The 24,514-nt window shown below is 35.0% G+C and overlaps 1 protein-coding gene across 1 annotated transcript in view; it reads right to left on the reverse strand.

Moving 5' to 3' along the window:
* The window catches only part of LOC149790569 (uncharacterized), a 191,274-nt gene extending 187,306 nt beyond the window's left edge, over positions 1 to 3,968 (reverse strand). Inside the window, exon 1 of the mRNA XM_089972637.1 lies at positions 3,408 to 3,968. Coding sequence (XP_089828763.1) covers positions 3,408 to 3,536 — 129 coding nt within the window. The 5' untranslated portion in view covers positions 3,537 to 3,968. The remainder of the gene's footprint in view (positions 1 to 3,407) is intronic.
* Positions 3,969 to 24,514: the final 20,546 nt, after the last annotated feature.

A 24,514-nucleotide genomic window follows, 5' to 3' on the forward strand; every position in this document is an offset into this window, starting at 1 on the left:
TTCAACATTGATAAAAAGTATTATAATATTGTAAGATAAAATATAAAAAAGTATCACATTCCTGCGTTTGTATAATTGTTTATTTTTTCAATTGTCGAACAAAGATGGGGATTTTTTCCATTTTTGTCATGTGCCTGTTGTCATTCATCATGTGACCACTGTCTTTCATCATGTGACAGCTTATCATGTGACTGTTATCTTTATCATGTGATATTCTACTGAGATCATAACTGTGAAAGCTTCTTAAATTTAGCCATCATTTTAACATTGGTCACACTAATCAGGAGACAAAACTGACCGCAACACATTTACATCAAAATGTGCAACGGTTGAAGTTAGTATCCCTTAAACAGGTCAATTTGCACTGATCGATCTAATTACAAGAACCGATTCTTGTATCAGGTTTCGGGATTAAAAGCCATTGTTTTTATTGCTGTTTTAAGATTCGTTCTCTCATTGTCTATTATTAATGAAAATCAGTTATATATCAAAGTTGAATCGATGACTATATCATTATAGCTTGTCCGTTTCGTTTAATGCTATGGATAACAACAACTTTATTATTTGACCTGTTCGTATTATTGTTTATTTCATTCCACAAACTCTCCTTCAGTATGCGTTGACATCGTTAAACGTTACTCGCTGAATGCCGATATGTGTTTAACATAATTTAAATTAAAATATACACGTGCATTTTCAGTGTAACTCTGTTTGCTTGGCTGATTTAAAGTTGCATCATTATTTACAGTAAGCTATTCTGCCCTGATTTTTCGTTCAAATATATGAGAAAAATAATCCATCATTATGCATCGGTGTTCGATAGGAACATTTCACCATTGAAGTGAGAATTTTGCGGTAAAGTCTTACATCTGGCACTGTATTGTGACTGCCAGGTCGAAATCTACACAAATATTTTGACTCTAGGTCGAAATTTCCTATTTACGCCGATATTTTGACTCTAGGTCGAAATTTCCTATCTAGCCGATATTTTGACTCTTGGTCGAAATTTCTTATCTACACCGATTCATATGAAAGATTATATTAATAATTTTGAAATAAAAGCATGTCTCCAGCAGGACGTAAAGTTTCTATATTTAATAGTCAAAATGTGGAGTCACTATTATATCAAACATAAAAATGGTTCCAATTTAAAACTTAGGAAATATTAAAATCTTGAAAAGAAATAAAAATTCTGTAATTTTAAAATGACCTTAACTATTCGAGAGGTGCAAGAAATCCTTTTTTTCTTAACAATCCAGGAAGAATCGAAATGAATTATCCACTATCAGAGCTATAATTATGAGGCAAACTCATAAATTCGGACAGTCATGCCCCTATAATTGGTAGAAACCCGTTCAATAATTTATGTCTGTCCCTGGTAATTTATTTGCAAAATATTTAGAAGTATAAAAGGGCACATTTTCTTCTTTTTGTTTTGTAACAGCAAACTTCTTTTTTTTTACAGAAACGATAATGGAAAATTGGCCATTTATTTTAAGGTAGTTAGCTACAGTGATAAGTAGACGATTTAGAGAAAATAAATACCTTCGGGTCATGCTCTCACCTACAAGCAGATCATTTTCTGTAACTTGATACGGACGTCAATCCCAACCACTGAATTAGCGCACTGAATGTAGGCATTACTTCAAACTTTGATATGTGTGGCATTAAATTAAATTGTCCATGCTTTAATTTTATGTATGTGGATCTGGGAAAGTTGTATTTACCGTTGATTCACAGACGTGATCAAAATGAAAATTTAAACCTCTTTATAAAAATGTTAAAAATGAGTCTTTGATATTAGCGATTATGTATATTAAGTCATTTGCTACTTGAATGCGGTTTCTTCTGTTGCGATTGCAGTTTGCAAAGCAATTAACCGTTATAGCAACGTAATGCATTGTATGTATGTATGTATGTATGTATGTATGTATGTATGTATGTATGTATACATGAGTAGAGGTACACGTGCTTTGTGTTTTCCGAACAAAATACATACCTTTTAATGTGTGTGTAAAGACAATGTTCAAACATTAAGGATGATGCATCATAAATTGAACTATAAAGGTGTATCTAAAAACATATCAAATCAACACTTCCCCCTTCTTATTGTTCATTTAAACCAGTGATACACAGATTCATTCTAAAATACACACATAACTGGTGACAGAACTATGTCAAAAACCTATCAAATCATGTTTTCTTTTTCTTTATCTGACTCTCTTCTTTTTGTATAACGTTTTGGAGTATGTATTTTCACATATATTAAAAATTGTTATCAATACGTTGACGTAGGTAAAACTTTGATGCATGTGATTTGCTAAGGATTCATAAATAATCTATATTTCTGTCATATGCAAGATATGATATGCAATTCTGTCATTTTTCAAGACTTTTTTCAATGCTATATCATTACTATTTTTACACAGAGCTATGTGATCTGTTGAACCGTTAACGTATATTTTAATATTATCTAAATAACCAGCCACTGGGTTTTTATTGTTTTTCATTTTATGTTCTTTATAACTGCTTAAGTTATATTGGTGAAAAAAACTAACTGTGACAAAGTGTTAGTAATAAACTTGCTTGGATTTTTTTGTACATGAGCAATATATATATATATATATATATATATATATATATATATATATATATATATATATATATATATATATATATATATATATATATATATATATATATGACTTTATTATAACCATTTATATATTGCAATCATGCGTCATGTTCAGTATCTTTGCAGTACCATCGATATTTTGCAATACTTTGCAATCACGTTGCCTGTTCTGTCTGCTTGCAGTACCAATGGAATTTGATACCAAAATGGAGCTAAAAAGTAGATAATAACACGTTCTTAAAGAGAACTGGGCACTCTGGTCTTTTTCAGCATTTGTTTCATATTTTGACATGTATTTTAATATTTTTTATCTAGCTCGCAGCAACACTCAAGCACTAAGATCAAATGTCCCCAATCCTGCACCACAACACATTTGGGTGTAGAATCATAGTACAATTCTTTCAACTCTTCTAATCTATGGAAGAAAACTAGTGGTGGCACTTTTAAAAAAAATGTTTAAAAATGCAACCCTACATTTGAAATATTGAATCTATTGTCTATTTCGTACACTTAATGGACAAAAGTAATACATTCTTGCAAGCAGACCCAATAATGGACGTGAAGTTTGATCCTCAGAGAAGGAATATGGAACCCATTCTCCGATCTTTTCCCATGTGTCTGTCCACGTGTCCTGTAATAATCTTTGAAAACATTTCTATAGCCCTAACAAGAAACAAAAAAAAAAAACCACGATACATCGGTCATTGTAAACATCAATTTGGTACCTGCATTGAAAACTCGCTAAAATGTATCGTTAATAAGGGTTACTTACCTTAAGTTCCTTTGACGCTGCAGACGGTTGGTGGGCTCCCGTACCTTGCTTTGGAAGAGTCCCACTATTTATCCGGGTGGAGGAAATCCCTAAATTAGGGCGCCGTGTTTTCTCAAACTTTAAGCTCATCTCCCATGCAGGGCTTTATCGGCCTTTGTGTGACACCTGTGTTTTGTAGCAATTTCCAAGGGACTCTTGGAGTCCCGGATACTCTATATTTATCTCATCGGAAAGACTTTCACAACAATGGCAAAAACATCCTAGGACCACACAAAAATACCTCCAGAAAATAATTTTGTGATCAAGGGAGGGATAACCTTTGATGTCAGTGTACAGACCGATAATTAGATGTATTACAACGGTAATAATGTATGTAACACAAGAGAGTATTGTGCTTGACCTATTGACTGAACCCCATGAATGTGTACTGTAGCCAAAGGACACTTAGCTTTTTATGAGTACCTTATTCTGTTCAAAGCAATGTTCTGATGTCCTCGAGCACGTGACCGTGGAAAAACTCCAACATGTTTACGTAATTCCTTTATTTCAAATGTCCACTTCTTTGTTAGACATACCCCTGGAATTAAAGAAATGTGAAATCCATTTATTCAGAATACTTTACAGTGATACAATATGTTACATTATTTTGCAATAATGACATCTAATGCGATGAACTTGTTGCATTCTTTACAGGCACTAGAAAGATACTTATTTACGCTGTTGAAGTAGTGATATGAAGTGAGCTATATACAGAAGGAGACTAAAGGAGACACTGCGTTCAGCAGGTCTCATTAGGTGTGTGTGTGTCTGTGTGTCTGTGTTTTGTGTGTGTGAAAGTGAGAGAACTGGATTAAGGAATCAACTCGGAAATGTCGTGTGATATAGCTATCGTTCTGACACGTTCGAAGTCCGATCCGGCCTTCAATTGTAAGGTATTGAAGAAGAGCGATGTTTTCTATGATCACGGTAGATACAACGACGACGGATACCTCTGATACCTTTGAACCACGGTTAGATGGAGCATTTATCTTCCCAGTTATATGTACAATGGAACGGGAAGTTATTTAGATTTCCATAAAGGTTCCTTCCAACTGATTTCAAAGTTAAAGAGTCTACGAGGACATAACGCGAAATGATTAAAAACGCAAATACAGCATTTATGTATCCTGAGAGAGAGAATGAGAGAAAGAGAGAGAGAGAGACAGACAGACAGACAGAGGTAGAAAGAGAGTAGAGTTTAACTGGAACGGATTTTTAAACAGTTTTTTTTTCCTGCGTGCTACTTCACCTATGATCGTTATGATCTACCGCATCCGCTATTATTCATTCCAGATAAAAGTACTATTTTATACTGGTTGCCTTTGTTATAAAGCAAGTTGTTCCCATAAGACACTAAAGATTTCCATCGGCTTAAAACAATTATTTTAAACAGTTATTATCTTTAACGTATTCTTGACTGCTTTTTTCCCCCGACATGATGCTGCCAAGTCACGTGAAATGAAGACAAATAGCACAAGATTCTTTGTTAAGCTTGGGATACCTGGATAAGAGGACTTTTATATATTAAGTCTGCATTTTTAATTTTCAGATGAAAAATTATTCACGGCTTTCACTTCCAACATCATCATAAAGAAATTGTTACATGAGAAAAGGAAATTATTATGAATAACTATACTGTACGTTTGGATTTCGTCCATGAATATTGATTGTAAAGGTCCTTTGTGAACGTATTGCATAGCTTATATTTGTCTATGACTGCGGATAATATTTGTATTACTTATAGCAAAATATGTTTACATTAGTTTGAGTTCAGGACGGACATTCGGTTTTTTTTCCTTGGACATTTATGTGTCAGTCTACCTGCTTTCTGTCATGTTCTTTATTAAAATGTAGTCCAAGACATGATCTTGTTTTCAGCTTAGAATTATCTATCAATGAAATTTTGACCATCACCATGGTCCTCTTATTACGTTTTAGGTTTTTATATTAAGGTTGTTTACGTACGATTCATTCATTTCTATCTTAACATCAGTCTTTTAGTTGTGTTCGGATGATTTAATTGTTTAAATGATTCATTGGAATTAAAAAGTGCTCCTCGACTTTAGGACTAAATCACAATGTTTGAATTATCGAGAATTCGTTCAAGAACAATCTGAAAATATATAATCGTGATACATCAAGACTGTTAGTACATCAGCAAATTTAAGACTATTGGCACATATGTGCATTCAAGTTCGGAATTCATTCGGAAGACCACTGGACTTCACTCGGAACACTATACGTTTGGATTTGTGATAGAACGTTTAGGGCTGTTTGGGATTTAATTCACAATATCGTTAGTTCTTTTTTAAGTTTAATCTTGCATTCTAGGGACAATAATGATTTGCTGAATTTTACTAAACTTATTGGTTATCGCTATGTTTCTGTTATTTAGTTTAAACCGTAGTCCTTTCGATGAAAAAGGCCACTATTATTTGACTAACATCAGCTTCAACATTGTCCCAGCAAAGTAGTATGCGCACCTCAGGTCAAGTAGATAATTGAAGCCAATGTTAGTACTAGTACCACGGATCATGAATTGTTTCTGCGTCTTTAATATCTTTGAACTCCGACATCCACCTTTGATCTGTTTGTATAGGGATTTCCTTGTTCAAAGCTTTTCATGTGCAACGGGGTATCTCTCTTGTGAACGCGTGCCAGCCATGGGTATTCCACTAATTACCTTTTGACACTACCACGTGACAGTCGTCAATTACAGCGGAATTGTTAGAGTTCATTCATACTCCAAAAGTGACGGAAATAGTTAAAGCATAGGACTTTACATAAACCGGATATGATTACCTTCAACACTATTACTGTTCTTGCAATTAGATGCACATAACCCTAATTTAGCACAATTTAAGATAACTGCACACAGTCTAAAACATTGATGACTTTCATTTTAACAATCGTGGCCTTTCTTAATGGATGTAATGATCAACACAACATGTAATTTGAACTGAAGATGAGCACATGCCATTACTTCCGTACTAATATATCAGCGTCACATTTTTAAGATTTTTCCTTATAATGATTGGTCACGTGTTGAAAATAAGAGAAAAGCGATTATTAAAGCGTCGCGGGTTTGATGCCCGCTCAAGCCATCCCTGATCGGCTGCCTCATTGTGTCCATTAATTATCATTTCTTCAGCACGACATAGTCCAAAGTGTCTTCTAGTGGCGTAAAAATCCAACCAGCACCGACAAAGCAATTATTGGTAATATTTCGTTAATCTCTTCAATGAAACTGTGACGTTCAGGATACTGAAACGTTAGAAACATATGCCTTTTTTTCTACAAGAGACTATGATAGTTACGTCTAAGAAAAGACCCAGACAATATTCGACTAGTTTTCTGCATCAGATTCAAAACCTCAACACATTTTCATGCACGGTATACTTGAATAGGATTCAAACACCGTCTTTTTCGTTTTGCCAATTTAACAAAAAGTGGATGATATACACGTATAGTTTCAAGACACATTTAGCACAGTCGTGGCTATTAATTATAGGAAATAACCTGAATTATCTTTGCATTTTAAACGTAATGATTTGAATGAGACCATTCTAAGGTCAGCCCTCATCAAACGTTTGTCGTTTTTGAGGCATACGCAGAAGTAGCCAAGGTGGTCACCAAAGTTTTCAAGGTATGTTTTCATTCTCTTCTTTTATAGCAATTTCTAGATTTGTCGTTCGAGGTTACATAATGCCACAAGGAAAGTACCAAGGATGTAGCGTATGAATACTGAAATTAGATAGAATCGCTCGGCGCTCGGTCACTTGTAACGAAGATATTCGTGGTTACCGAATACTGACATAAAATAGCTGCCCTCATATAAATCCGCTAGCGTCGAAAAAAGTGCATATTGTGGACTTTATATGGATATTTTGTGAAATATATATATATATATATATATATATATATATATATATATATATATATATATATATATATATATATATATATATATATGTATATGTTTTTACCTTCGCTGTTCGTGACAAAAAATGACGGAGAAAGCATTAAAGAAAGGGTTTTGTTTTCCCTTGAAAGATAACTTTATATTCCTTGACACACCGTCATGACAACTATGCCGAACGGGCTTAGAAACACAATTTCTTATTGGTTGTATAGTTGTACAAACAAGACACGTAACTGAGTAAAGATAATTTGCACAAGAGAACACCGGAATATGACCCTATAACCAGGTTCTTTCATTCTTCAGCACGCACTAGACTGAAGATCTGTTTAGTATTCTACTGATCGGTACCTTAATCTTTATGTAGTCACATAGAGCATTATTCCAAATAAATTTGCTCGTGAAATTACAGTGTTTTGAGATAGGAGATAGTTACCTGTTGCTATACCGTTTTCGTTGTTATTCATTAACTGCATACCCCTCAGTACCCCACAGTAAGATAATTCATAAACCAAGATCACTATGGACTAGACCTAGACTATATATATATATATATAGTGTAATTTAAACAGACAACACTCAAGCGCTTTCATGACAAACTATGTGTACTCCGGGCAAATTATTTACCAACACAAAATAAATAAGGGGAAAATCTCCTCGAATTTCAAGTATGGGGGTAACCGCCTTAATATGTCATCTAGGTTGGACAACATTAATTCTTAAAGATTCACTAGAATTGATAAATGGACTTGCCCCCTGGTTCGTCGATAGACAAAATGAGGATAGAATCTGTCACAAAGTGACCGTATAGCTAATCTATAGAAAGTTATATGGACCATGTAACATTCATTGAAATCCTTTTTTGTGTGCATTACAACGACTTTTTAAAGATATAATTCGTATGCAATTCTGCTAGGTAATTCACTTTAGAACCATATTAATATGTCGCTATATTTTAGGTGATGATTTCTTGGTAATAAACATGATTAAAATTTTTAAATTGGTTAACATTGTAAATCTTTTTAAAGGATTGTTTCTATACTGAAAGAAATAATAACCAAACTGAATTTCCAAGACTTCCATAAACGTTTTCTAATTTTATGGATAAATTGTAATGTCTTTGTGTGGGAATTCAGCATGCAGCGTAGAAGGACATGCAACAAAGTTTTCAAGATTTTATTTTCCCATAAGCACTGTCAAATAAAATGTCATCCGCTCAGGCTTTCATTTAATATTTCCATTCACCTCGAATCCGCTTTTGCTAGTGGTTAGGCAGTCGGACTCGTGACCTGAAACGTGTCATTTGATTTCAATCGGCTACGGTAGTGTGTCCAGCAGCAATGCACCATTCTCTACTTGCATGGGCACAATATAATCTTCAAAGTTTGGTTATGCTGTAAAATATCAAAGCAACCCAACCCAATGGAATGTTTGTGTTCTTTTTCTCTTGGCATCATAAACCTTTGTATTGTATTTCCCTTTGTGAGTACAATCGGAACCCTGCTAAAAGTAGGTCATGGTGGTCTATATTTTTAGCTTTGTAAAGAACAAAGCGAGGACATTGCTTTCCTATAAAACGTGTATTCTTTAAACTCATAGGCACACTGCGTATTTTGTGATCCCACTCTGTGGACTTAACGAACTAAAATTAGAAGATGTATATAAGTAATAAGAATGTAAAGTGAAAACCGTTACCCATTTCGTACTAGATTATTCCCCAAGAAATGGAGAAAACATTGATGAATTACGGGACCTACCTCAGCTATCTTACGTCACGCTTAGTGTTTAAATTTACACAGTACCATAAAATGTCACTTCCTGTGGAAACACGAATAAGACAATAAATAGTTTTTTCTTAACATCTGTTAGTTGTCAGTTTTTACTTGGTCACCCCGAAAGATATCTTCAAATAGTGTATCATTTTAATATTTGTCCTTTATTATAATTACGGATACGATTGCTGACATAGAATAAATGAAATACGAGTAATTTATGGTCGAGTGGGTATCTACGATTTAGATTTGTTACTATACAAAACTATAAAATAGCCTTGCTTAAGAAATTCGAACGCCATGTTTCCTGTTCAAACCAATGCACTACCTTTTAAATAAGAGTAGACTGGAACACCGTTATTAACAACATTGTAATTGCTGGAGACTTATTAAGTTCTATGGTTTCCGTCTCGGCCCCTGTGGCTATACATAATGCGGTAGGTTTAAGGTAGCAGTCATTTGAACTATTTTATATCCACTTATTTTGTCTTATGTCTGGTTTCGGGCCGAACTTGCAGAGCATGACTGTTTGACAGCTCTTAACAACCGCTTCTTTCGATCTTTTTGCATGCACACGAGAACAAGAGTATTGAGAATTATTAAAATTCAAAACCATATCCTAGGACCTATGCAGAAGTGCAGGTATCATGTTTAGGTATGCGAAGAACTCGCCCCATGGAGAACTCGCCCTGGGAGACCTCGCCTCAACGTATCTGGAGAAGTCGCCCCAGATTGGTTGGAGAAGTCGTCCCAATTGGTTGGAGAAGTCACCCCAAAACGTGTCACCCAGATAACCTTTTTATAACAGAATTAAATCATCTTTTACGTAATTCAAGGAGCAGATCGTTCATTGTAACAGTTGATTTTACTATATGTAACTGAATCGGATGAATATGCATTTTTCTTCCACACTTACGTACAAGACTGTTTTCCACTCGTTGTATAATAAACCCTTCCTTCCTATTCTGCATTCATCTTGCTTGAGTGATGGTGATAATATAAAAATAAATCACTTATAATTGAAAATCTGTGTGTTCATATAAAAGCGTTAAATTTCTTATAACAACACACACCAGATCACCACGAGAAAAAGTTTTAAACAAATATAACTATTAACTTTCGTGAATGATACATCGAATATACCTACATTATTCATTAATGTGGTAATTACTCTCAAACTCGGACCAGGCTGAATCGGTACATATTACTGACTGAATCGGCCCAGATTCCTGGCTGATTCTCCAAATGTCCAAGCTGATTCGGACCATGTGAAATATTATTCAGTTTAGTCCAGGTTTTAAATGTGACATATAAATTTGATCATCTCATTATGTTCCAAGTACGTCGAGCATTTCAAATAAACATTTAAAGTAACAAATTCCCGCTAGTACGCGTGATCATGGTGTTTTGATATATAATAAAATAACGTAATCTTGCTTATTTTGCATCGGTAATTTAGTAGTGACATTTTTTAAACTTCTCGTTCAACTTTACATAGTTTGCTTTATTGAGAAAATAATAAAATTACGAACACTGACCAAAATAATAAATAAACTAAATGATGAGCGTAGTACAAGTGATCTTTCAGAAACCGTCCGAATTCTGCGCATTAGCCATGATGTAGCGACCGCATTTACTGAGTAGGCGTCAATAATGCTTTCTATCGAGTTCAAGTATCATTCGTGAATGGTTAGCAAATTTCAATGAACAATCAGATTAAATTTTCAGTTAGAGAGATGATACTATAACATTTGGCTTATTGACGGTCATCGCCAATTCAGTCGATTTCGGGTTATAGAGGTCCATACCATAAAGTCATCTCAGGATGACTTAGATTATTAGGTTGGAACCCTTACATATATATAACTGCAGACATCACATCATGCTTACACCCTCTCTATTTTTCCAAATAAATCGCATCTAATGATCTGAAGAGCAGAGAAAAAGGGACAGATAACACTTATTTTTCGTTAAGTATAGAAGAGGAGTTGATCAAATGGAAAAGTTGAAAAATTGCAAATTTTAAAGATTTAATAAGTTATTAAGTTAAAGAAAAACAACAATAAATAAGGCCTTAATAACCATGTGGCGACATCTCAGAATTACTATATATGATCCTTGGGGCGACTTCTCCGACCACCATGGGGCGACTTCTCCTGACACCTGGTATGAGTTCTCCCAGGGCGAGTTCTCCGCTATTCTCATTTTTATAGGGGCTTTTACATGACACTACTATATAAAGATAAATAAATCGACTCGTTTTACTGTCTATTAAAAGATACATATATTTACATATATTTGCCATTGATCTTTCCTTCTTAAGCACAGCGGAACCATCGCTAATAATATAAAACCGGCAGACTGAGGATGCTTTAAATGTCTACCTATATGAGAACCTCAGTGTCTGGGACCTTGTCCTGCCCACTTATTCTCATCAGTGTCCATCGGAGGTGGGTGGGGGTGGGTGGCTGAGTAGCATATGAAGCTAGCCTTAACAGCTCACTTACAAATGTTACCTCAATCCGAGTTGGAGTCTTGGTTCGACGAATGCGGGTTATGTAAGAAAAGCTGTCAATAGCTTCCCGTGGGTCGGTGGTTCTTCACGGTGTCTTTCCTGATTCCTCCGCGAGACAAATAAAACTGACCGCCATGCATAATCTATCATGTGCTGAAAAACTGGCGCCAAACTCCACAAAACCAAACCAAACACTTTGACAAAGTGACAATAGTTCAGTTTTTTGACATGGCGTCTGTACATCCTCCAGGTTTTGCGTGCATCCTGTGCCGGCAATACAGTGACTTTGTGGACTTTTGCTGTAGTGTGCAGACTGATGTATTAAGTGCTAGTAACAAAAATGTACTTTTATTTTCATTCATATTTTATGGCACTGTTATATCGTGCCTAGGCAAGTAAAACGCCTTGCCCAGGGACACATTAGGGCAGCCGAGTTGGGCTGATTTGAGCCTGCACCCTGAGATCGGATTGACCCTTACTAAGTACTGTTGTGAAAGTATAAGTGGTTTACCATTAATCTGCGGTACATAAAACTCAATCAAAACACTAACGTAAACTGTTTGTATTGCTGTTGTTTGGTTTTTACGGGCACTTTTAAGAAATTATTAGCCATATTGTGTCGAAAACAAGAAGTGCCTTTCCCAAGGGCACATCCAGGAGTGGGCAAGCGGGTATTGAACACACATCATTAATTTATTTAGACTAAGAATTTGACACGTATTTCCTAAAATGTCAGAAACACCATGATGAAGTTGGGTGAGTGTGTAGGGTGTGACGGGTTGGTTATGGGTGAGTGTTAAAAATACGCTGGAATGGCTGCTACACACCTAATACGCCCTGAACCCCGCATATTTTTTTTTACTAACACGTCACCCGAAATCAATCGGTCTATGTACTTTCAGGAATGAAGTTCCTGTGGAATAATGTACTCAGATGTGTATCTAACCCAATGATTCGTAGACAGGTTATACGCTGTATATATTCATTCCTTCATTCATATAATTCTGACGGATGGGGGACCAGTCCAGTACAGATAGCTTATCTCGACCGCCATCGACATAAATCAGTCAACGCTCTAATCATTCAGCGCACTTTGGTATGTAAAATGCACCCACATTTACATGCCTCGAAAGCTGATAACATAAAAACGCCTTACAAAAAATGGCTGTGATCCTTTAAAATATTATAAAATACTGGATGAATGGAGTCAAAATTTATTCCGTGTTGAATTTCAATTATAAGAAATACAGCACCAAGTTTGGATCTCTCTCTCTCTCACACAAACACACACACACACACACACACACACACACACACATATATATATATATATATATATATATATATATATATATATATATATATATATATATATATATATGTTCACACACACCTTATTTTTTCTTTGATCTTTCTGCAATCAAAAATCCATTCAATGATTCAATGTCTTTTCACAGTTAACACATATACGATATTCAGTATATACCATATGTATAAGTTTATGAATACTTATAAGCAAGTAATACAGACAGTTATGAGTGTCTGGCTCCCTGCCCTCCATAAACTAATAGGCAGCCGATATGTATTAAACATCGTCTTCTGTCATCATGTAATCATTAGCGATTGGCCATTTAATTTTCGTGGGACTGCGGGGGTGGGGGGTGGGCGGGGAGGGTCTGGGATGTTGGAGAAATAATTCCCGGCTCTCAACTAGCTTTAAAAACATATTCTTAATCTGACTTCATGCACAAAGACAGCAAACAACAAACGACTAATACGTCCATTATGTGGTTTTAAGACAATTAATTAACTTGTGGTAAAAGGAAAACGAATGTCCCGGTTAGATAGAAAATAAAACGATCGGTCATTTAACACATACCATAAAGCTATGTGACAAATAGTATACAGTCTTATACTGGGCAACATTTTACAACAGTATTGGTCGCTTTGGAGAGAGAGAGAGAGAGAGAGAGAGAGAGATTTTAGCAAGCTCATTTACCTTATTTTGGCGGAACACCCTTCAATTTGGTACACGACTATACTGGTGTATTCCTTATTACAGAATATCATACAATTTTATTGTTTTCGTCTTATTCTATCTGACGATAAAAATCGATCTGAATTTTCATATTTTTCACCTGTTGGGTGCCAGGTTCACATAATGTAACATGTGCTGGTAGGCACGGCCAGTTGATGAGCACTGTTGTCAAGTACAAATGCACACGCTATGCAAAGTCACTGTATACGTACATTTTCCCCTCGATATCTTCGCAGGTTCTTATTGACTACACGCCAGTTCAAATAAGCGCGTGGTTCTACAATTGCACAGATACCACAAGACAAAACACCTGTCCTTTGATGTGTGTATTCTAATGGTTAACATCCACATTTTCATTTAAATCTATGCGTAAATACACTAAATAAATAATAATTAATGAAATGCCAACCTTGTAACATTTAAGTCTCATAAATGAATGATTTGTATCAAGCTTCTTCTAGTACAATAAAAACATTAAATCTGTTTTAAACACTTTTCAGAACGCTTATTACCTGTGCTTTGATAGGAAACGTGTTTCAATGTACAAACAAGCAACAGCTGATCTCTCATGTAGTCCTTAAGACTTGGTCAGATTATACAGAATAAATTTGTCACTAGACAAACCTTAAGTCCTTTGTGAATAGCAAGGGCGAGATCCAAAACGGCTGATCATAATTACTATTATGAATGACCGTTCGAGCACTCCTTACTATGTATGAAGAACTTAAATATCTACCTAGGTGAGATAATTTGTTGTGGAACAACCCTGTTATAAAATGGTACTGGCCAGAACATTATACTTCGATTTGAACAAGGGTTTATATCATTCGTGTAGATAGGGGAGGCGCTTTATGTTGTAAATCAGCTGGTTGAGCAACTGATGTTTGACATACGCTAGTATTTATCCGATTTATATGTTTTCTCAGTCTTGAGTGGCGAGGACGTATAAACAACAACGTTATCAAAGGTTGCATTTTGACAGATTTTTTAAAACCATTAGGGGACTTGCCATATTTCATTACTAAATCGTGTTAATTGTGAAGTATAGATTATACCGTTCACGGAAGTGTTTAGTTAGGACAAAGATTTGCACAGGTCTTCTCAATTTTCTCAGTATGCAGGAAGATGAGGGAAATAAGAGAGAGAGAGAGAGAGAGAGAGAGAGAGAGAGATTAATGGCACGACGTCAGCACAATCAAAGTTGTATAGCACCAAGGCAAGAATATGTCACGCTTTTACGGGACTTATTCCTTCTTGTTAATAGGGTCAACGAAAGACAATTGTCACTGTTTTATACAGGTTGCAGAGAAAGTATATTCAGTAATAACGCGAATGTTTGAAAGATGGACGCAAATCACAAACTGATAATGCTAATACATCGTATACTACTACTATTACTACTACTAATAACAATAATAATGTTTTTCTTTTGAAGGTCATGTATACATAAAACGACTGATTATCCCGGGAGAATGAAACGGAACAGATGCATCCTTTTCTCTGTTCTCTTGTCAACATGCCATTAACCCGAGTGCTTTTTTCATTTGTACATGTGATCTACATGTTTACAATAGTCGCGTGAAGATTTTCAAATACGAGTACAGCAGGGGAAACTTCTGATCAGTTGTTTACGTGTACATATATGACTTATGTCTGAAAGTGGATTAATTACTCTTTCGTGAATGTCACTATACCTGTCAGTGCTGATAACATTCATTTTTGAGGGGACAAAATGGATCCTCACTGCAATGGGGTATGATATTTTACACTCCCCTCATTCTTTCATACTCTAAGTTTATTAATATAGAATACTGATCTTAAAGCCAACGTTGTTTATTTGAGGTTATTAATGCCTGTAAAGTGTTTACGTGTTTTTATGATCTTACATCAGAGTCCAGTGGTTAGAAACTTGATTAATTTTTACAGGAGTAGCAAACATCAGTTGATGCAGAATAAAGCACAGCAGTGAACTCAGATAGAGAATTCCATTTTTTTAATTAAATCTTTTGGACCTTTTCTCCCACATTTTCAAGACACCACATTTTTGGAAGAGCAACACAAACCTATAAATTTACGGAACCCTCTGCGCGTATAAGGGAACCTGAAATAATTTTGCTTCAGCATAAATAGCGGTGATACATTTTCTCCAACTGTACATGTCTGAATGTTCATTTTACAGAGGCGGTCGTGATAACCTTTGACCTGTACACGCTATCGTATGTTGAGTCATAGTGTTAGGTACAGATGGAAGGTGACATGGATCTTCGTTAACAGTTCCTGGTATAGATAGTGCAGAATTGCACATTTGATTAATAAAGCTGCACCTAGTACAACTGAAATTTTAGCAGCATGCATACACGTAGTCAGTAAATCGATCATGGTGTAGCCATTAATCGATCACAGAGGTATTCAAACTGACACGATCACTTACACTTATTTTCTCTCTCTCCTGAGAAGGGAGGATGTTTGTAATATAACAGACCTTGACAACGTCCAACCCCTATGTATGCTGAGAAAGGAGGATGTTTTTATAAATAGACTTTGACAACGTCCCATCCATATGTATACTGAGAAGGATGGATGTTTTTATATAACAAACTTTGACAACGTCCAATCCCTTTGTATGCTGAGAAGGGAAGGTGTTTTTATATACAATAGACTTTGACAACGTCCAGTCCCTTTGTATGCTGAGAAGGGAAGATGTTTTATATAATAGAATTTGACAACGTCCAATACCTATGTATGCTGAGAAGGGAGGATGTTTTTATATACGATAGACTTTGACAACGTCCAATCCCTTTGTATGCTGAGAAGGAAGATGTTTTTATATATAGTAGACTTTGACAACGTCCAATCCCTTTGTATGCTGAGAAAGGAAGATGTTTTTATATAACAGACTTTGACAACGTCCAATCCCTATGTATGATGAGAAGGGAAGATGTTTTTATATAATAGACTTTGACAACGTCCAATACCTATGTATACTGAGAAGGGAGGATGTTTTATATAATAGACATTGACAACGTCCAATACCTATGTATACTGAGAAGGGAGGATGTTTTATATAATATACTTTGACAACGTCCAATACCTATGTATGCTGAAATGGGAGGATGTTTTTATATAATAGACGTTGACAACGTCTAATACCTATGTATTCTGAGAAGGGAAGATGTTTTAATCGTAACTTTATCTGGTTTATTAAGATAGATCAGTGGCAATAGATGCTGACAAGAGTAGACTTGAATTTTTCTAGGGGTCCAAGGGTCAGCTAATTAGATATTAATGATAGCAAAACATTGTGGGATCCTGTGGCCTGTTAATAGCCCCAACTGACAATATAAACACACCAAGGTCATGTGATAATAGTGATACATCATGGGATCGATGGATCTGTTATTGGATCCCTGTAGCAAAAACAAAACGTCATGAGATCAATGGATCTGTTATTAGATCCCTGTAACAATAATAAAACATCATGGAATCAATGGATCTATTATTAGATCCCTGTAACAATAATAAAACATCATGGAATCAATGGATCTGTTCTTAGATCCATGTAATAATAACAAAACATCATGGGATCATATGATCTCGTATTAGATCCCTGTAGTAATAACAAAGCATCATGGGATCCAGAGAACTGTTGTTAGAGTCCCGTAGCAATAACAACACATCACGGGGTCATCGGATCTATTATTATATCCATATAGCAATAAGAAAATCATCATGGGATCATATGATCTCTTATTAGATCTCTGTAGTAATAACTAAGCATCATGGGATCAATGCATCTGCTATTAGAGCAATTTAGCAATAACCAAACATCATTGGATCATACGATCTGGCATTATATCCCTATAGCAATAATAAAACATCACGGGATCATACGATCTGTTATTAGATCCATGTAGTAATATCACAACATCACGGGATCATATAATCTGTTTTTGGATCCCTCTAGCAATAACAAAACTTAAAGGGATCAATGAATCTGTTATTAGATCCATGTAGAAATAATAAAACATCATGGGATCATAGGATCTATTATTAGACCCCTATAGCAATAACGAAACATGTATGGATCATAGGATATGTTATTAGATTCCTGTAGCAATAACAAAACATCAATGGATCATAGGATCTGTCATTAGATCCCGGTAGTAATAAAACAACATCACGGGATCATATGATCTGTTATTAGATCCCTGTAGCAATAACACAACTTCAAGGGATCAATGAATCTATTATTAGATCCATGTAGCAATAATAAAAGATCATGGGATCATATGATCTGTTATTAGATCCATGTAGCAATAACAAAACATCACTGGATCATTAAATCAGTTATTAGATTCCTGTAGCAATAACAAAACATCAGTGGATCAGTGGATCTGTTACTAGATCCATGTAGTAAGAACAAACCATCGATTGATCATAGGATCTGTTATTAGTTTCCTCTAGCAATAACAAAACATCATGTGATCATATGATCTGTTATCAGATCTATGGAGCAATATCAAAATAGCATAGGATCAATTGATCTGTTAAAAGATTCCTGTAACAATATCAAAACATCATAGGATCAATGGATCTGTTATTAGATCCCTGTATCAATAACAAATCATCATGAGACCATGATGTCGTGTAATACTAACAAATATCATGTGTCCATGGAGTCTGTTAATATACCCCTGTAGTAATAACAAAACATCATGGAATTCTGAAGTCATGTAATAATAACAAAACATCTCGGTGCCATGGAGAATGATAATAAATCCCATGTGACAATAATACAACATCATGGCAGCATGAGCTTTATTAATAGGTCTATGTGACAATAACAAATCATCATGGGTCTCTGGAGTCTTTAAATGGGCCCTGAGACAAAAGCGCAGCATCATGACACCTTTCAATCTGATAATATGCACATGTGACAATAACAAGACATAATGGAACATTAGATTTGTTGATATGCCAATATGACAATACGAAAACAGCATTGGAATATGTTAATATGCTCCAGTGACAATATGACAGTATCATTTGACCACTTGTGTCTGTTCATATGACAATGAAAAAGATCAACGTTGAAACATTAGCAATTCACTCCAGAAAATGTATTTCTCATTAAATCCACCCCCTTCCTCCCCATGAATTATGGGTCCGCTCCCTGTTTTCATTAAGTCCACAATTCATCTATAAAGTATGGGTACATACCCTGTTTCAGATTCACACAGAAATCGCACGGGTTACAAAGGATGCTAAAAGCATGATTAGAACTAAAATGACCTCAAACACACACACACACACCTCTACCCCACCCCACCCCAAAAACGTTCCATGTGCGATTCCTGTCGGAAAGGAATGCAAGTTATCTAATCGATTTTAAGTCGCCTTTAACAGTGCAGAAACTCAGACTATGGTACGTTTGTTTCACAACTGAAATGAATTGATGTCTTTACTATTTTAGAGTGGGATTTTAAGCAACTTTTGATGTCAGCTATTCACACTTTTGCTGGTTACCCGTCTTGAATTAAACACTTTAAAAGAGATACATTATTTGTGACACAATAAAATCACCACTTAAAGACAACCTATATCAATGGCTTTCTCGCCGTTGACAAGACTATTGCGTAAACCCTTTCAACAGAAACTACGCTACTGAAGTTTGGCCCACTTTTTTGCCAGCCGTCAGAGCTACAGCACCTAAAGATCAATTCTGTGTCAGATTAATGCATGTGCGCTGACGTTTCTCTCAGACACGACCTTGGCACAGTGTCGTACATATCTTAGACTGTTCTTCTTAAAGAGAAATAGTATAAATTATGAAGATTACGCCACTGTATGTAGATGTTTCCTGCTGGTGACCTTTTGGTATGAATCACCACAACCCCACCACCCCACTACACCCCACTCTCTTTATCCGCCATTGCAACTGAAATGGGAATTATGAAGGACTAAAAGAATTCTGTGCCAGATCATCTACTGTGGATATTGGCATTGTACTTTAGTTGCTTCGACACGATATAACCTTTTTGATGTCACTCTCGTACCAGCTTGACAAAGTCTAACCATTCCTGTCAGATTTAAGATGGCAATACCCTGGTAAAAGCGTTCTCGTCATACAGTGCATGCGGCAGATATGTAATCCTATGTTAGAAAACTAAACCTGTACCGTTTGCGTTTGGTTAACTTTCATTGGACAAACAAATTAAATTCATTGTCTCACTATTGTCGTTGAAAAAAAATATCAAGTTTCTTATCTGAGTGAAAAGTTATGAATACTGCAGTGTTTAGATGTTCATCAACTATTTTTTCAAAGCGATCAAGGCAAAACAAACAAAGTTCTACAGTTGAAAACGTCTAAGGTTGATCCTAGCCTTCTTATATAATCACCGAGCCTCTTCAGAATAGAAGTTCTAAGTCTGGCATTTGCTTAACGAAAGTAAGGGGCATGCCCTTTTGTTTATATCATTGATCATATATAGTGATTTTTTGGTAGGGGGATTTGGAGAGTAGTTCCAGATTTATTTAATCTATTTTCCAATGCTTGAATAAATTTGTTTATCTAAGAAGAATTGTCATATTTGTTAGGTATCAAAACAGTTAACTTATGAATAAAAGTATAATTAAAGGTTGCATGAAATAGGAGTGATCTAGGACAAAATATTTACATTGCATATAAAGTTACATACAGGAACTGTGGCCTTGAATCACATTGTACTACTTGAGCAGGCTGTCATATCTCGTCTTCAATAATTCATGTGTCTGAATATTGACATTTTAACCTAGGATCTATAGGTCAAGCCAACAAGCTCGTTAACTTGGACTGATTTGTTTGTTTAACAGTCAAATATCGGGGTTCACACTTTGACGTAGCTTTATTCAGACGATCCCCGTATATAGATAAAATACTTCTCGAAAATTACTGTAGAACGAATACCTTATGTTCTGCTTTTTAGAGATAATATTTACTTTGACAAACAATATCCGATGAATACGCATCGCCATATAAAGCTCGCCATCGGCACGAGAGAGAGAGAGAGAGAGAGAGAGAGATACAGTGGATAATAAAATATTCGCTGCGCTATTATTCCAGTTTCTACGTATTCCACACATAACAGTTTCTGAATTCATGAAACTTTCTACTCCTCTTCCATATTGTCCAAAACTCAGTCATCTAGGCCATAACGTTCAACAGTTCTATTTCGAGATAATCAGACAGTCTGTTACACAAGTGCCATAAAGTGAATTTTGTAAGGACAATAAAGAAACATAGCAGACGGTATGGGAAGAGACAAACAGTATCGTTATCTAGTGTCATTGCATTTTACGCCGGTTAATTCCATTTTCATTCGATATATGTACATTAATGTACATTAATATTCAATCGAATTTTATTTTAATATATTCTTTCTTATTAGTACATCATGAGTAACCATTCAATGCTAAGCGCCTCCATATTACAAAGTTATGATGTTATCACTGAACATAGTTTCCATTGTACAAAGATATGATGATATCACTGAGCACCAAGTGTTTCCTTATAGCAACGTTATGGTGATATAAATAAGCACTAAGTGTTTCCCAATGACAAAGTCACGATGATATCACTGAGCACTGTTTCCCTTGTACAAAGCTGTGATGATATCACGAAGCACTGTTTCCCTATTACAAAGTTATGATGACATCACTGTGCCCTGTTTCCTTTGTACAAAGGTATGATGATATCACTGAACACTAAGTGTTTCCCTATTACAAAGTCACGATATCACTGAACTCTACGTGTTTCCCTATTACAAAGTTATGATGATATCACTGAGCACTATGTGTTTCCTTATTTCAAAGTTATGTTGATTTCAATGGGCACTGTTTCCGTATTACAATGTTATGATGATATCACTGAGCACTAAGTGTTTCCTTATTTCAAAGTTATGATGATATCCCTGAGCACTAAGTGTTTCCCTATTGCAAAGTTATGATGATATCACTTAGTACTAAGTGTTTCCTTATTTCAAAGTTATGATGAAATCAATGAGCACCAATGCTTCCCTATTACAAAGATATGATGATATCACTGAGCACCAAGTGTTTCCTTATAGCAACGTTATGGTGATATAAATAAGCACTAAGTGTTTCCCAATGACAAAGTTATGATGATATCACTGAGCACTAAGTGTTTCCCGATTACAAAGTTATGATGATATCACTAATCACTAAGTGTTTCCTTATTTCAAAGTTATGATGATATCACTGAGCACTAAGTGTTTCCCTATTACAAAGTTATAATGATATCACTTAGCACTAAGTGTTTCCTTATTTCAAAGTTATGATGAAATCAATGAGCACTAATGCTTCCCTATTACAAAGATATGATGATATCACTGAGCACCAAGTGTTTCCTTATAGCAACGTTATGGTGATATAAATAAGCACTAAGTGTTTCCCAATGACAAAGTTATGATGATATAACTGAGCACTAAGTGTTTCCTATTACAAAGTTATGATGATATCACTAATCACTAAGTGTTTCCTTATTTCAAAGTTATGATGATATCACTGAGCACTAAGTGTTTCCCTATTGCAAAGTTATGATGATATCACTGAGCACTAAGTGTTTCCTTATTTCAAAGTTATGATGGTATCAATGATCACTAAGTGTTTCCCTATTACAAAGTTATGATGATATCAGTGAGCACCAAGTGTTTCCTTATTTCAACGTTATGATGATATCAATGAGCACTGTTTCCCTATTACAAAGTTATAATGATATCAATGAGCACTAAGTGTTTCCCTGTTACAAAGTTATGATGATATCACTGATCACTAAGTGTTTCTTTATTTCAAAGTTATGATGATATCATTGAGTACTAAGTGTTTCCCTATTACAAAGTTATGATGATATCAATGAGCACTAAGTGTTTCCATATTACGATGCTACGTTGGTGTCACCCACCCATAAGTATTTCTCTGTACTTATTTATGATGATATCACTACTAAGTGCTTCACTATTGCAAAGTTGATATCACGAACATCTTTTATTTCTATTCCACATGCATATGGCTAAAATAAAATCATCATTTCGAACGCACTATACTTTTTGCTACAATTTCACGTGTTGTTCTTTTAATTTTTATTGTTTAATCTTTTACAGAATTTCAACAATTTTATTTTATTCGTCATGCTTATTTTATTTGAAAGCTATCATATAAAGATATTGTAGAATTGTTTTCTTTTTATCGTTTTTAACTATACCTTTACTTTACACATATATCCATTATTGTGCTTAGGTGTCGTAAAAACTCTTACCTATCTACCTACTTACCCACACATACCTACCTACACAAATACATACATACATACATACATACATACATACATACATACATACATTCAAATGCCTCGCTGTGACAAACGATTTATATTCACTCGAATCTATTTGCTGTGGCAAAAATCTAGGATATTTATTTCCCTCTATCTTTCTTGGATCTTAATGTTTTAATCAATTTATTATGTAGGTCTTGCATTACAAAATGTTATGTTACCTGCGACCTATTTTCAGCAGGACATAATGTGAAAAGTACAGATGGACTGTGTTATAGGGAAAGGTACGGTAAAAAAAAATGGCAGACACAGACTTACTAGGCCAAAGAATTCATTGCTAGCTACCCTCTTAAGTCAACACAAGCCTTCATGTTTGCCTTAGCTATCTTTATTTTGAAAATAGTTTTCCTCTGGCTTGGTTTTGCGACCTGATCAAAAAAAAATGTACACACTTGCCATAATTAGGTAAAATTGGATATCTTAACGATTGTTCTGAGTAACCAATCCGAACGTTCTATAATTTGCAGTATTAAATCAGGAGTATAGCTGTGAGTTTTATAATTTACAGTTTTAAATCAGGCGTGCAGCTGTAAATTATATTATTTGCAGTATTAAATCAGGTGTATCTCTTTGAGTTTTATAATTTACAGTATTACATCAGGTGTACAGCTGTGAGTTTTATAATTTACAGTATTACATCAGGTGTGCAGCTGTGAATTATATAATTTGCAGTATTACATCAGGTGTGCAGCTGTGAATTATATAATTTGCAGTATTAAATCATGAGTATAGCTGTGAGTTTTATAATTTGCAGTATTACATCAGGTGTGCAGCTGTGAATTATATAATTTGCAGTATTAAATCAGGTGTACAGCTGTGAGTTTTATAATTTACAGTATTACTTCAGGTGTGCAGCTGTGAATTATATAATTTGCAGTATTACATCAGGTGTGCAGCTGTGAATTATATAATTTGCAGTATTAAATCAGGTGTACAGCTGTGAGTTTTATAATTTACAGTATTACTTCAGGTGTGCAGCTGTGAATTATATAATTTGCAGTATTAAATCAGGTGTACATCTTTGAGTTTTATAATTTGCAGTATTAAATCAGGTGTACAGCTGTGAGTTTTATAATTTACAGTATTACATCAGGTGTGCAGCTGTGAATTATATAATTTGCATTACTAAATCAGGTGTACAGCTGTGAGTTTTATAATTTACACTATTACATCAGGTGTGCAGTTGTGAATTTTATAATTTGCAGTATTAGATCAGGTGTACATCTTTGAGTTTTATAGTTTGCAGTACTAAATCAGGTTACAGCTGTGAGTTCATAATTGGCACTATTCAGTCAGGCGTACAGCTCTTAGATTTTAATTTATAGTATTACAACAGGAGTACAGCTGTGAGTTTCATAAGTGTAACCAGGGTTATGAAGACTCTGTATTGAACGTACAGTAAGAGACAATTAAAATCAGAAAACGTATTTCATGTT

Source organism: Sinohyriopsis cumingii, chromosome 10 (assembly GCF_028554795.1).
Source record: "Sinohyriopsis cumingii isolate HCF-2022 chromosome 10, ASM2855479v2, whole genome shotgun sequence".
Lineage (NCBI taxonomy): Eukaryota > Metazoa > Mollusca > Bivalvia > Unionida > Unionidae > Sinohyriopsis > Sinohyriopsis cumingii.